General features: G+C 23.9%; 1 protein-coding gene across 2 annotated transcripts; it reads right to left on the minus strand.

Annotated features, from left to right (window-relative positions):
* Positions 1–1,998: 1,998 nt before the first annotated feature.
* LOC126743253 (uncharacterized) lies at positions 1,999–10,848 on the minus strand. Of its 2 annotated transcripts, none has more exons than XM_050450250.1 (5): positions 10,680–10,848; positions 6,620–6,788; positions 6,362–6,474; positions 2,520–2,648; positions 1,999–2,459 (listed from the first exon to the last, which is right to left on the minus strand). In XM_050450250.1, the coding sequence occupies exons 3-5, from the start codon at positions 6,471–6,473 to the stop codon at positions 2,317–2,319; spliced, it is 384 nt and encodes a 127-aa protein (XP_050306207.1). In that variant the 5' UTR covers position 6,474; positions 6,620–6,788; positions 10,680–10,848; the 3' UTR covers positions 1,999–2,316. The 2 variants fall into 2 exon arrangements, with proteins under 2 accessions (XP_050306207.1, XP_050306208.1); XM_050450251.1 differs by having other exon boundaries at positions 6,620–6,785; positions 10,680–10,846.
* Positions 10,849–12,311: the final 1,463 nt, after the last annotated feature.

Genomic DNA, 12,311 nt, shown 5'->3' on the forward strand with positions numbered 1-12,311 from the left:
TATATGTGCAATTTAAACGTAAAATGTAATTTTGTTTATTATTATTGTTTGCATTTTTTCCATATGATAAAATCTTAATAATAATAATATGATATATATGGATTTATTCAGTAACCTTATCAAAATAACCAGCTTATAATTTAACCATATGAATAAATATTTCAATGTCTTCTAGGTTTTCCAGGTACGAAAATTAAATTAAATTAATTGAAAGTAATAATTGTTAATTTATTTTCCTGGAAGAATAATTCAGTTTGCTCTAGGCCTTCCAGGTATATAATTTTCATACAGAAAGTAACAGATAAGTACAAAAATAGCCTGTGAAAAAAAATCTACTGGATGTAAGTACAAGTACAATATTAAATAAAAATATGTGGATAAGTAAGGGATTATAAAAATTAATTAAAAATGAATATGAACGATATAAGAAATAAAAATATTTCTAATTAAGGTGGCTAATAAATTGAAAATATTAACTTTTACAATTCCAAGGTAGAAATACATCTGTTATGATTAATCAGTTGAATGAATTCTAAAATAGTGTTAAAATACGTTAAAAAGAAATGGTATAAAATATGTGTTCAAAAAATACTTAGAAAAAATCAAACTACTGATCTGTGTGTGAACCACTTTTGCAATAAAAATAGTTAATAATATAAAAATTGAAAATTCAGGAATAAAAAATATAATTTTGTCGTTCTATGTGTATTTCTGCATCTGGCAGAAGCATTCGACACCGTTGATTATAGAATCTTTTAAAGGGCTTAAGTAGTATTAATAGAACAGTATAGAACATACACTAGACTTTGTAAGAGTTACATAGACGTACTAATAGTACTTTCTACGATTTTCAATATGTCTCAGACTCTTATGAAATTTTGTAAAAATTTCTCGATGTTATGCACGTTGATTGTGCTGAAGAGTTTTTAAATGAATTTCAGTTAAATGTAGATTCTGAACACTCTTGTACAGAGTGATGTTGACCACGAATTTTTAAACAAAACGTGGCAGCAAATGGGCTACTTTTAATCATTTAACGCTTTTTATGGCAAAAAAATTACATTTTAATAAAAAATAATGGTGCTTATGACTTAGAAGTCTCATCTAAGACCTGGACATGAATTTGAGACGTGATTTATCCTTTTATTTCTACTTTTTAACTAAAGATATGGCATGTATGTTATTAGCAATTATATTTAGGTTGTTTTTTATCAGTTTTTAATAGTTTATAATCAGCAAGTAAGCTTAATGAAATAGGTTATTTTTAAAACATTTGTTACATTAAAAGGGCCTTAATAAAAATTAAATTTCTTATTGCTGAATTTACTAACCACATAATTTGTATAATATTTTTATAATTATTTTGCCAAGAAGTATTAATTGTAATAATTATTGTATTCCAATACATTTAATTTTTATTTAATTGAGTCGTAATATTATAAATATGAAGGTATATACATGGTATAAATTAGTGTCATGCAGATGTTTTAGAGGTCAACATTATTCGTCAAAATAAGAAATAAACATTCATGGTCTATAGGTTGTCGTTTTCATTAAATTGAATGACAGTAAAGTTTAATTTTAAATTCAATTTAATTTCCGTATTTTGGGTTTTTGCTCTTCAATTTCGTAAATAAATAAATTTTTTTATTTTTAGAATAAATTATTAAAATTATTGGTCGCAGAAAAAAATAGTAAATTTTTAGGTCTAATAATGATCGGAAAATTGTCCAATTTCTTGTATTTTTTTATAGATATAGGTTTGATCCTTATATAAATTTTCAGCTGCCAATAGGGCTCAAATAAAAATGTAATATGAGTTATTTGGCCATAATAATTATAATTAATAACCAAAAAAAAGGTATTTTAATTGTCAAACATTCCTTATACTTATCTTTTTGTCCTTGTCTCCTTAAACTTCCTGATGATCTTTTCATTTTAACCTTCATTCAATATTTAAAAAGCGTGATTTTTTAAATTGAAAAAAAAACACGAAGAAAGGTCTTTAATCTCTTTATTTCAACAAGTAACTTAGAACAATAGGCACCATTTTATGTATAAAATACTTAAGGTGAAACAATGAATTCATGTTTGATTTATTATAGGCGTCACTTAAACTGAAATATCATTTGATTAATGTTTACGTTTGCCAGTAATTACACGTTTATATAAATACGCTATCTAAACAATTGTAGAAAAGTAAATATACCGAGTGCATCGTGTTTACTTTTGGGGTAAATTGGAGCTTTTCGGTCCCCCGTTATAATTAACGTTACGTCATAAGGGTAACGTGAAGGGGTAAATAAGAGTTATTTATTATATCCTATTAACTGGCTCAGGGTTTTCAATGGTAATACTAATCGAATATGGTGGAGGGGCATTTTCGTTTTGACTATTTCCGCTTGACTGATGTACTTTTACCACTTCGTCGTATTTTGGTGGTGGTTCAATGTTGTAATCTATAAAAAAAAATATTTTTTTTAAAGTGAATTTTCGTGTTTTTTTATTATCAGGGTTACGTGAATATGGTGGAGGGGCCTCGGGGAAAATCGATCCGTTATTGTTGTCTCCGTTCATGTAGACTTCGGCGAATGAGTCGTTGGAGTGTCTTTGGATGCGTTCTTGGGCTCTACGACGAGCGATTCTTTCTGGAAATTAAGTTGAAAAGTGTAAGATCCAAAATAGTGAATTTTAAGCCAAAGATCATTTAAATCAAGTCGAATTGATTGAGTATTAGTAGAGCTTATGTACAATCTTCTTGTTAATCGCATATTAATTCGACTGGGAAAATGGGCGTTCTATTGAGAACCTTTTGGTATTCGCCTGTTAATTGGTCTTTTTTATGTTGAAATAAGGAAAACTGGAAAATTCAAAGGTTGGATAATAAATTAATTCAAGTCGAGTTATAGGTAAACATTTGATTAAATAAATAAAGAAAACTACAAGATAATTATTTGTCGTTTTTATGTTGAGATATGTTTTTTTTATTCAGGAAAACTCACGAAATTAAATACATAAAAATTTAAATGCAGGTCGAATTTACTCAGTACTTTTCATGAATAAAAAAGACAAAACTTTTATCCAAAGCCATTTTTCAAATTTGGTTTTTTTTTCGAGTGAAAAACGCCAAATTTAAAAAAAATATTATTTTTTAAATTGGTTAGTGCATCGACGTGCGTTAATTATCGATTACATGAACCATCGATGTACCGAATTACAAAAATTCTACTTATTTCCTTTTGTAATTTATAGACTATTTTTGGTTATATAAGCCAATTTTGTTATTTGAAAAAAGTCCAAACTATTTTTTTGGTAATTGGTTTTTCTTAATCCCAAAAATATGTAATCAAATAATTTAGCCAAAGAACTTGTATAAGAATTTCTTGATATCTGCATTGCCTGATTTTTAAACCAAATCAAAATTTTGAAGTTATTTGCAAATTCCCAGAAATATGTGCTCAGTTAATTTAACCAAAAAAGTTGATTTTCAGATGTCTATCCTTGCCTGTTTTCGAAATTTCAGTTTATTGAAAATATTAATTTCAGAGAAATAAAATCACAACAAAAATTATTCTCAAAATTTTGAAAATATTTGAAAAAATTCAGAAATAGGTATCTAGTAAATTCATTCAAAAAATGTAAATACATTTTTTTGTTATTTGGATTTAAACTATTTAACCAACAAACGTGTGTTAAATTTTGAGATTTTTTTGTTATGACCTTTTTGTATATTTTTTAGAATAAAAAACTTTTCAAACAAAAACTAGTTTCCTTAAAATTCTGTTTTTTTTTTAATTCCAGATATATGTGTCCAGAGAATCGGCATGAAAATTTTCAGATGTCTACCTTTTATAGTATTTTAATTATGAATATTCCGTCAATTTTAGCAAAAAATACATGTTAAGTTAATTTACTTAGATGAATCGATTTAACTATTTCATTTTATTGTATATATTTGATAGTCAAGGATACATTATTGTTATTATAATTTTCGAATGCCTATACCATATTATGTCATAATTAAATATTTTAGAACTTCATGCATGCTATAACATTAAAGGATTTATATTTTTTTCTTGTAGCATTATGCTAAATGAATGCATTATTATTTTTATTATTAGTATTATAAATAATTTGTGTACAAAATTTCAGTTCTCTACGTCTTAGGTTTTTCTAATTATGATCTTTTTATTAATTTAAAAAAAATATAAATTAAAATATTTATTCAAAGCTTTTATGCGTCTAGTATTTTTTTCATAGAACTTGTACACAGAACACAGAAATTTTGAGATGCCTACGTCTCATAGTACTTCAATTCTGACCTTTTTATGAATTTTTGAATAAAAAAATATTTTTTTTAGTTCTACAAATTTTTGTAAAAACCCCGAAATAGAGCCAATTAATGAAATAAGTTTGAGAAATTTATTGCATATTTTTTGTAGTTTATAGGCTATTTTTGGTTTCTTGAGCACATTTTTGAATTAAAAAATATAAAGTCTCAAATATTTTTTTATAGATATCTGCTTTATCTATCTTTAGGTTAGAAGCTTTTTGGTCAAATTCCAGACAAAAAAATTTTGAAAATATTCTTGCAAAAAGCCAATTTTGGTCGGTTTTTTTTAATTTTGAACTTATTTTTTGATTTTTAAATTTCGGTAAATATTTCAAAATATACATAAATTATAAATACTCAACCGATTTTACAAGAAAAATAAAATATATATATAAATATATTTGTTATATAATATATGTTTATTTTTTGAAGTTTTTCAACATATTTTGCAAAAAAAAATTTTGTCAACTTTTTTTTATTTTATTAAGATATACATGTTTACTAAATTAAATTAGAGAATCTGTGTAAAAATTTTTAAATCTTTTATTGATTGGTTGGCTTTTGAATCTGGATGGTTTTTAAATTACGAGCTTTTCATGGATTTTTAGGGAAAATGATTTGAAATTTTGAAAAAAATATTTTTAAAATAAAAAAATGCCAAAATTAGATGTGGAGTTAATTCATTCAAAGATGTCTTCGTTTTAGTGTTCTCGATTTATTTGTATGAGTTTTTTGTCAATTTTTAAGTTTAACAATTTTCTCAAACCTGTTACCTGTGATCTCACAAATATTTTCAAAATTTTGAGAAAAAAACATTTAAGCAGAATTTCAAATTTTCCTTGTCATACTCAAAAAAAGCATAAAATAGAAAAAAAAAATTATTCAATTTTGGCTGTTTTTTTTTGTATTAAAATTATTCGTTTACATTACCAAGTAAATTCATATAACATCATGAGTCCCCAAGAAAGAATACAAATCTCAATGTAAAAGCGACCAATTAGCTTGTGGCCTCTATTTCATTAAGAAGAGGTTTTTCTATAACCTATAACTCGGCCAAATAAATTCCACTTGACCTATTTCTTTCACGAATTTATACCTAAACTAACCTCTGATTTTTTGAGACCTTTTTCTAGAAAGAAAGTCTTATCAAGAGGCTCTAAGTAGAACGCAAATTTTTACAGTCGAATTTACATGCAAATAACAAGAAGATTATATAGAAGCTCCACTAATATCCAATCAATTTGACTTGATTTAAATTATTTTTGCTATTTTGGATTTAGAAAGATCGTTTTTGCAATATCATATCATTCATCCATCGACGTACTAACATAATAAAAAACCATTTTTTCGATGAAAAAATTGACTGAAGGTGTTGTACATTACTAGAATTAAAAAAAAATGATTTTTGAAATAGGGGTCCGGTCAATTTTTTCACTAGTATACACATTTCTAGACATTATTTAAGTGATTTTAGTCTAAAAATTAAATATAACATATTTAACATAATCAAGAAAAGATCTGTGAAGTATTTATTCCTATAAAACTCCTGATACATAGAAGTGCAAAAATTGGATAAAATATCTGACTTTCATTAAAAAGTCAATCAATAAACGTTTCGCTTTTAATTAAATACACCATCAGGAACAAATATGAACAGAATAAATGAACAAGATGTTTGTAAGCCATTAACTAGGAGCATATTAGCATACTATGTTCTTATGAACCCTTGTAGTGAAGAATTAAGAAATAAAAAATCCTACATGGAATCTTAAACTGCAATAATAGACATAAACTTTCTCAAAAATTTGATTTTTTTTAAATTTCAAAAATAGTGTCTTAAAATACATTTATAAGAAATAATACTAAAATGCATATACATCCAATCAATCATGATACATCAATTTGAAGTACGTTCCTTTATCAATGAATAATTAATACCCCTAATAATCCTCTCTAATAATGCCATATATATGACCTTTATAACATACTAAGCAAAAAAAAAATAGTTTGTCCTTATTTATTACTTACCAGCAAGTAGCCTTTCTCTATCATAAGTTTGTCTGATCTTTTGCAATAATCCACAAAACGAAATGATAAAAATAAATATTAGGGCGCCCAACAATGTCAGTTCAAATACCATGCTAAAATCCATTATTATTTATTTATTTATTTAAATAGCTTTTAACCCTTATAACGACGCTACAATTATTTATGGTGATAAAAACACATTTTTCTTACTAACTGATAAACTAAACTTATAACAAAAAAAAGAGGTATAATACGTACTTTAAAAAGCGTTTTTAGGTTCATAACTTGATTTTCTCATTGATTTCTCACGATCTCACTTAGTGATAAGATATCCGGTGACGCAATATTATTATGATGATATTTTTACTGATAACTTATATATGGTTTTTGTTGTTCTATATAGGCAATAATGGTGGGTTTGAGCCTGCTAAAAAAAAAAAAAACATTATAATTATTATTTATTTTAAATATTAATTAATACGTAAATTGATACCATAGAAATGTTTGATATTTAATTTGTTTACTAATTTTGCAGTTTAATTGTAAAAAAATTAAGTATTTAATATTTTAATTAAAATACATTTGTATTATCAACAAATTAAAAATATTTAGGATATTAAATATTCATTTGTTACTTGGTAATTTCATTATACACACAAGAAATAAATAATAATTTTTTTTCAGTAATTTTGCATTATTTTCCTTGCAGGTTTATTAAAAAAAAAAAAATTTGCAATATTTCAATTAAACTACGTTCACACTATTTTCAAATTAAAATTTTAATACGAGTATTTGGTACATATCTTGAGTTTTTACAAAACTATTTATTTGTTTCTCTAGTTTGTTATGAGTTTTTATTTGATATATTTTTTTATGTTTATCGTTATTAAATTCCGTTATACCCTGGTAAAAAAAATATTTATTTTTCTAATAAAGTATAAGAAAGAAAATGTGAAAAGTGAAAAAAAAATCGGTAAATATCAATATTTATTGTATAGGACAAAAGCCACATAATATTTAAGTTAAGAATTAATATATAAAAACAAAAGAGACAGAATTGCTCGTTAATTAAAATTTTTAGTGGAAAATTTGTTTAAAACGAAATAAAGAAAAAATATATTTTGCTTAATTCTTTTTAAATATTTTAGTTTTTTAACTCTTTGATTTTTACTCGTCATTAATTTTTACGTTAAATTTAATTTAAAAAAAATTTAATTGATATAAGTAAACCTTTGAAATAAATAATAAAACCAATGGATTTTTTTAGAATTTATATTCGTTTATATTGCAGTATAAATAACACATTATTTAATTAAAAATAAATAAAAAATTCAAGAATTTATTTTAAAGTATTTTTTTATTTTAAATGAAAATTACTAATTTGAAAATTAACTAAAATAGAAAATTGAAGCAATATTGTAAAAATGGTTTCCGCTAATAATTTAATAAATAAACAAAATTAATTGATTTAGAAGTTTGATTATTAACTAAAAATGTAATTTAAAAATATTTTATTTCATTTAATTTTTTTATTTAAAAATTACAAAAGCTTAGTCATTTTAAAAATTTATAATTGTAATTATAATTATGAAAATTAATTTTTTTTAAATAGAAAATTAATCAAGCTTATCATAAGAAAAAGGTAAAGTAGCAAACTTATTTAAAAAAAAATTAAAATATGTTTTTATTGATAAATAAATATTTATTTACATGAAATTTGTAAGAAAAATTATTTAAATTTAGAAAAAATTAAGGAATTTAAAAAAAAATACTTTGACTTTTTTGTATTATTATTTTTTTATAAACAATTACTATATATTATCATTCATATTGGGATTTATAGAGTAAAATGCAAAATATACCTTAAAAACTTGTCTGCAAATTTATTATATAATTATTTACTAATAGGCTAAGGTTTTGTGAAAATATTACAAAAAAAATAAATAAATAACTTATGAAAAAATATTAAAAGAACAATTAACAAATTATTCACGCGAAATATTTAAATAAAAGTGAATAAAAATTCAAGGAAATAATTAACGATTGTTTTTATGTTTAATAATTCAATTTTTTTTACTGGGAATTTTATTAAAATTCGCTATAATTAAAGATGGTTTTTATTTTTAAATATTAATGAATAATTTGCTAATTTTTTTTGACTATGTATGTTTTGTGAAAATGTTAAGCAAATGAATATAAAAATTACGACTAATTAATTTATCACAATCACAAATCCTTAAATAAAATTAATTAAAAGGGTCTTAAAATTCAAGGAAATAATTAGGGAATAATTTGATTCCTAATTAAAAATAATTTTTTATTTTGACTAGGAACTTTTTGGTGATTTTGTGAAAATGCTTAAAAAATTACAAATAAAAGAACAAATAAATAATTAAATAGAAGAAATTTTTAACAAAAAAAATATTAAAGGTAAATTAAAATTTAAGGAATTAATTAAACGATGTTTTTATTATTAATTATTATTGAATAATTTAGATTTTTTTGACCTGGAATTTTTTGGTGATTTTTTAAAAATGTAAAGAATATTATATCACCAGAAATCTTAATTAAGAGTAAATTAAAATTGAAGGAAAAAATAAATATTGACAATGTTAAAAAAAAAAAATGAAATGAATAATTAATTAATCACAAGAACCCTTTAATTTATTATTAATTGAAATTAACTAAAGTTTCAAGGAATTAATTAAAGAATGTTTTTATTCTGAAGTAGTAATGAATATTTTTAATTTTTTCACTTGAATTTTTTCAGTGATTGTAAATAGGTGAAAAAAACCAAATAATGAAAGAACAATAAATTAATTAATTTCGAAAAATCTTTTTTTTTTAATTAATTAAGAGTGAATAAAAATGCTACGAATTAATTAACAAATAGGTTTTTAATTAATTAGTAATAAATAACTTAATTCTTTTTTACTAGGAATTATTTGGTGATTTTTTTAAAAACTAAATCACGAGAATGCTTAATTAAGAGTAAATTTAAATTTAAGGAAAAAATAAAAAATGGTCCCAGTTCTTAATTAATAATAAATATTGACAATGTTTAAAAAATAACTACTAAGTGAATAATTAATTAATCACAAAAATTATTTAATTAAAATTAATTTGAAAGTAACTAAAGTTTCAAGGAATTAATTAATTAATTAAGTAGTAATGAGTATTTTCAATTTTTTCACTTGGATTTCTTTAATGATTTTGTAAATAGGTGAGAAAAACCAATCAATAAAAAAAACAATTATTTAATTTATTTCGAAAAATCTTTATTTAAAATTAATTAAGAGTGAATAAAAATGCAATTAATTAATGAACTAATAGGTTTTTAATTAATTAGTAATAAATAATTTAAATGTTTTTTACTACAAAATATTTGGTGATTTTGTGAAAATAATTATAGTTTATTAATTAATCTCGAGAAATCTTTAAAAAATTAACAAAAAATTTAAGGAAATAATTAAATAATATTTTATCCTTAATTAATAATAAATAATTTGGATCTTTTTTTACTAGAAATTTTTTAGCAATTTTGTAAAATATAAAAAAATTTAATGTTTTATTCCGAGTAATATTTAATTAAAATTAATTAAGAGTATAGTAAAATTCAAGGAAATAATAAATTAATTATTCACGGCCTTTAATTAAATGCAACTAAAAATTCATGTAAATAATTAGAGAATAATTTTCTTCCTAATTAATAATGGATAATTAAATAACAATCTTAAAATGTCCGGTATAAAATTAATAATTAAATTATTCCAAAAAACTGGAATAAAGATAACTTTAAATATCTTTGATTACCTGAAATAAATTGGAATTTTGCTGTAGAAGCGTAGAATAAAAATGTCATTGTATACCTGTAAGATATACATAAATACTAAACGAAATTTAGACCTTTAATTAAAATTAATTAAGATAATTGTGGGAATAAATTAAAAATTATTTTTCATCCTTAATGAATTGTTAAGTCCCAAAAATACAACTAAAAATTTACTTAAGTTGAATATTTAATTTAGTTCAAGAAAAATTAATGAAATTAATTATTAACAATTTTAATTTAGAATTCTTTTTATTATAACTTTGACAAAGGTAGTTTTGAACAAAACAATTAAAAAATGTATTTTTAACAGAAAATAACACAGATAGGGGATAAAAAAGGAACATTCCTAAAAGAACCCGATATTCCTGAAAAGACCTCCTGCTATATATTCAATCTATTAAGGCCACTTACCGAAACTTACACATCAAATGAATCTCCTATATAACCAATAACTAACCAATTAATTTGCCTTAATAAATCACTTACCTTCGACCGAGTTATTTACATCTTGCCTTTGAGTTTTTCTGATGTACGGAGGGCAATTTCACTTTATTGGCCCAATTAACCGATAACAATCAATAAATTAACCCATTTGAGGAAAACAGGTTTACATAAATACGTCGCAGACACAATAAGTAAAATATTACTGCGAGGAAATAAGCGAGAATCATACGCAATATACGAAATTCGTTTTTATTTAAATAATGATACTCGCTTAGCAGATTCTATATGAGTTGGAATTAACGCGGTTTATGGTGAGGCGACGACAACCACGGTTTTTAATGGTGACATTTTTATGTTTTATTGGTTAAAAGCGCAATAACTTGTATCACGTTTATTTTTCACATAATTACACTGTAACAAGTTATATGATGACAAAAAATACAGCCTTAACATCCGTATAATTTTCTAATACGTAGACTTCCTCCCTTTATCCATATTAGGACAGGTCAGATTGACACAATGTTATACGTGTTAAGGTCTCTCGCAGGTTCGATCGATCGATATTTATCCCGTTTTCCCGTGGGATCGGATGTAGATTGAAAGGATGTGTGCCGACTTGATTTATGGCTCAATGATGGCACCCCCTGATTACTGGGATCCTCGTTAATTGATTGGTCAGCGTTTAATTCGGACGCGAGCGAAAATTTCCCAATTTCGGTTAGTTTAGGACCGAAACGTTCGACGATTTGCTTATACACGCCGGTTCGATAATGGCTGGTTAGTTTAGAGATTTTAACTATTAAGGATATACCAGACTTTGTAAACCATTAATTAGTCTCTGACGATGAGTCAAAAATAAAACAACTTTTTTTACAATATCCTGTATAAAAATTTAACACTTTTGAGATAAGTATTTGAGGAAATTAATTGAGTAACTTTTTAGGTTTTTACACAAAAATTTTTTTTTCCACATATTCTGGGATTTCTTAATAGACTTACTTATAGCGCATCCTCCTCTTATTCGGGAGCAGTATTATCATCTCCCTTGCTTCAACATTAATAGAGTAATATGGTTTTGTAATACAACTAAATGTAATTTGAGAATTCATAACTCGCATCGATCTGTTTATAAAATTTATTTGAAAATCCATATTCCCCATCAATCTGTGTGCAAAATTTGTTTGAAAATTCATTACCCACATCAATTTGTATATAAATTAATATTAAGTTTTAATTAATTAAGGAATCTGTCTGGATGAATTAAATTATTCTTCTTCTTCTTCTTTTTTATATTTCCTTCTTACTTGCAAGTCCATGGGCTTAGATCATAATTTATTTCTTTCAGAGTGGTTCCCTAAAATTTTCAATTTTTGGGACGCTTGGGCTTAAAAATCAAATTATTTTGACTTGAGGTTAATAGCTCTAAAGGTTCTATTGCAATCACTTAAAACCCTTAACAAAGTTTGTAGAATAATATTTTTATAATACTTTGCTAATAATTCCATTCACTTACGCCTAGTAGTAGCTGAATAATTTGAATTTTAGGGACGCCTGGGATTGGAAATCCAATTATTCGAACTTGGGGTCAATAACGGTCAATAGCTCTAAAGATTCTATTGGAATTACTTAAAAGACTTAACAAAGTTTTTAGAGCAATGCTTTTTTAATACTTAA

This window comes from Anthonomus grandis, chromosome 12, assembly GCF_022605725.1.
Source record: "Anthonomus grandis grandis chromosome 12, icAntGran1.3, whole genome shotgun sequence".
Taxonomy (NCBI): Eukaryota; Metazoa; Arthropoda; class Insecta; order Coleoptera; family Curculionidae; genus Anthonomus; species Anthonomus grandis.

Bases quoted from the DNA above. Each gene is read 5' to 3' on its own strand.
- LOC126743253 (XM_050450250.1), bottom strand. From the start codon at position 6,473: ATGGTATTTGAACTGACATTGTTGGGCGCCCTAATATTTATTTTTATC. The intron at 2,649-6,361 runs GTAAGTAATAAA...CTTAATTTCCAG, and splicing joins TAGAGAAAGGCTACTTGCTG to AAAGAATCGCTCGTCGTAGA. The intron at 2,460-2,519 runs GTAACCCTGATA...TTTTTTTTATAG, and splicing joins GGCCCCTCCACCATATTCAC to ATTACAACATTGAACCACCA.